General features: G+C 52.4%; 2 protein-coding genes across 3 annotated transcripts in view; one reads left to right on the forward strand and one right to left on the reverse strand.

Annotated features, from left to right (window-relative positions):
* The window catches only part of LOC133132825 (CD276 antigen-like), a 137,311-nt gene that overhangs the window by 44,992 nt on the left and 88,970 nt on the right, over positions 1-3,349 (reverse strand). The window lies entirely within an intron of this gene.
* Positions 1-3,349, forward strand: part of arhgap33 (Rho GTPase activating protein 33) — a 63,028-nt gene that overhangs the window by 19,650 nt on the left and 40,029 nt on the right. Inside the window, exon 2 of the mRNA XM_061262052.1 lies at positions 220-288. Within this exon, the coding sequence (XP_061118036.1) occupies positions 220-288 (69 nt within the window). The remainder of the gene's footprint in view (positions 1-219; positions 289-3,349) is intronic.

The following is a 3,349-nucleotide window of genomic DNA, read 5'->3' on the forward strand; positions in this document are numbered from 1 at the left end:
AGACAGCTACAGGTTTCGAGTGTCAGGTGAAGCTGCCTGCATTAAACAGGAGAAGCTCCCCCCCCCCCCCTGTGTTTCTCCATGTTTATGTGTCTACGCTATGTTACGGTACAGAGGTGTGGTGGGTCAGGTTGTTTTGCTTGTGTCTGAAAGGCATTTCCAGGCCAGAGGCTGGAGTTTAAACTGCCTTCGTTTTCCCTCTCTCTCCCGTTTCTCAAGTGTCGGGACCCGAGTGGGTTCGGAAATGCACCATGTTTGTGCGAGCAATGAGCCTGACACAAATGTCTGGTAAGTGTCCATTCTTCCCCCCTGCGTGTTCCTGTTCTGTGTGTGTGTGTGTGTGTGTGTGTGTGTGTGTGTGTGTTTGCCTTGTGCATGCAAGCATGTCTCGTGTTGGCGCGACGTGGTTTTGTGTGCTATCCTGACTGTGTCCGCCCTGACACCGTGTCTGTTGTGTGTTTTAATGTGGACTGGCGAGGCATGGTGAAGTGATATACTGGTAAATGCCGATTGTCTGGGCATGAGGAAAGGGCGTACTGGTGACTAGGACTAGGCTTGGCTAACAGACATGTTGGCAAATATGTACTGGCTGGGCCTGGCTAAAGATCGCGCCAAGCACTGGCCGGATTTGGCTAACAAACACGCTGGTAACTGTCCAAACTAATCATAGCTAATTAACATCTGATCACTATGGGCTGGCTAGATGTGGCTAGCCCACATACTGGCAACTGTGGACTGGCTAACAAACCTGTTGATAGACTACCTAGATGTGGCTAACACACATGCTGATGTATAGAGACTAGCTAGATGTGTCTAACACACTTGCTGATAACTATAGACTGGCAAGCTTGCTAACGCACACTGATAACTGCAGCTTAGATAGGTAACTAACGCACAGTAACATAACCATTTGTAGCTAGTACAACATTACTATCACAAATGCTCATATATAGACTAGCTAGATGTGACTAACACGCATGCTGATATAGACTAGCTAGGCATATGCTCATATAGACAGATGTAGACTGGATATTGCTAAAACATTATACTTCTACGTATTCTGCTTGCAAGATATGGCTAGCATCATTATGCTTACGTAATAAGTAGCCTGGTGTGGCAGCCATCCATGCAGGTAACTGTGGACTGGCTGGGAGAGGCTGGACAGGCAGTTGCTGCTTTGCTAAACGTGCCCACTGCTGCTGCTGCTGCTGCTGTGGATCCCCGGTTAGCATAGTCTAGCCTAGCCTAGCTCTGGAGTACCGGGCGCGGGCAGACGCTGGGTCAGCCCGGGCCAGTGGGGGAGGACTCCCCCGGGCTTGTGAAAGGACGGGGCTCTGCGTCGCGGTGGAGACTGCGCTGTGTTAAGAGTAGCGGTCTGCTGTCGCGCTAACGGCTTCCCTCCGCTTGCGGGGGCCTCCCGAGGACATTTGAAGCAGGTTTTTATTTGTTCCAGTGGAGTGTTTTCAACGATTTCTTTTTTTTTTTTTTCATTTTACGCTGCTGCCATGGCAATTTCTACCGAGTTCCCGCGGCTTGGTGATTGGGTTTCCTTAAACCCAAAGAAATGATGGGGCTGCTCTGCATCGGTCCGTGTGGTTGATCCACGACAGAATCCCTAACCTGCGTATCAGATAACTTTGCTGAAGACGGGAGATGCGCCGCTTGCCTGTCGCACAGGTGTGTTTGGCGTGTTTAACAGCGCTATGAAGTGTTCAGTTAGACTGGCGCTGGTGCGACCTGTTGTCACGGTGATGGTGTGAACAGCCTTCCTCATACGTGCAGGTTACCTGGTCAGAGAGCAGCTGAGAGCCGGAGAGAGAGAGCTGGCACTGACCCAGGGCTTAGATCAGCCTTCAGCTGCTGAAATATTCAGTGTGTGTGTGTGTGTGTGTCTGTGTCTGTGTGCGTGCATGTGTATGTGTTTGTTGGGGTGTGTATGTGGGGGTCAATATGCTTGTGTGTATAAGTGTCTGTGTGTGTGTGTGTGTGTGTGTGTGTTTAGGCATGTGTGTTTTGGGGTGCGTTTGTGTGTGTGTGTGTGTATGTGTGTGTTGGGACGCGTTTGTGTGTGTGTGTGTATAGTGCGCGCGCGCCTGTGTGTGCGTGATTCAGAGAGCGAGCGAGTGTGTGTGTGTGTGTGTGTGTCTGTGTGTGTGTGTGTGTGTGTGTGTGTGTGTGTGTGTGTGTGTGTTTGTGTGCGTGTAGGCGTGTGTGTGTGTGTGTTTGTGTGTGTGTGTGTGTGTGTAGGCATGTGTGCGTGTGTGTTGGGGTGAATTTGTGTGTGTGTAAGTGCGCGTGTATGCGCGTGCATATCGGCATGCGTGTGTGTGTAGGCATGTGTGCGCGCGCATGTACAGCAGGCAGGTAGGGTATTGCTTACCTGCGCCGTAGCTGAGCAGTGAAGCAGCTGGTGGGCAGAGCCAGAGAAAATGGCCGCCGCAGCGCTCAGACGCCAGGCCGGCCGGCTCCTGGCGGCTCACCCTGGCGTCTGAGCGCGCGGCGGCCCGCACAGGAGGGACAGGATGTTCAGGAAGAGGCGGATGGCGGCGAAGGTATCCTGGAGACGGGGATGAGAGCGAAAGGGGAGAGCGAGAGCGAGATGCGGGGAGGTAAAACCTGGGTTGACGGCAGGCCGGCTGGCCGGCCGGCCGCTCGATCGATCGGTCAGTCGATAGAGCAGGCGAGTTGGCGGAAAGTGGCGGCGGTGTTATTCAGTGCTCCAGCGGCTGGGCGGGTGGGCGGGGAGCGTCATGCGGGGGCTCAGGATGCGCCGTTTTTCCGAAGCGGGGCCGTTGCGGGATCGGCTTTCAGCCGCCCTTTATCCCGCCACCTGCTCGGAAACACGAACCTGCCGCGGGCGACAGGTGTGAGGTTACCGCGGGAGGGGGCGTTGTCCAGCAGCTTTCCCCCCTCCTCTACTGGCCGCTTGTGCTTCATCACGCCCGGGGCGCCTCGCCCGACGGCTAACGTCTGTCCTGATAGGTCGGTAGGGTGATGGGTAGGTTTGTTTGTTCGTTTTTTTTGTTTGGAGAATCTATCTGTCTCAGAAATTAAATTTGCTTTGCCTACTTGAGTATCTCTACAGTCGCGCAAAACGGAAAATTTAAATAGCTACGGTTATTGAAATCGTTCAAAATATTAATGCAAAAATGTCATTATTGTACACTTCCACTGGCTGTTGAGTTTTCTAATGTATGTTAATTACTGGAAAAGGAGCGGCCCAAGGAGGTTGATCATATCACAGTGAAGTGGAAACAAACTTTTTATCTGAATTTTTGTCTGAACTGCCCCTTTAACTAGAAACCCACACGCAGAAGTTCGGCCTCTTAAAGAGAGCCGTAGCTTCTCC

This window comes from Conger conger, chromosome 1, assembly GCF_963514075.1.
Source record: "Conger conger chromosome 1, fConCon1.1, whole genome shotgun sequence".
Lineage (NCBI taxonomy): Eukaryota > Metazoa > Chordata > Actinopteri > Anguilliformes > Congridae > Conger > Conger conger.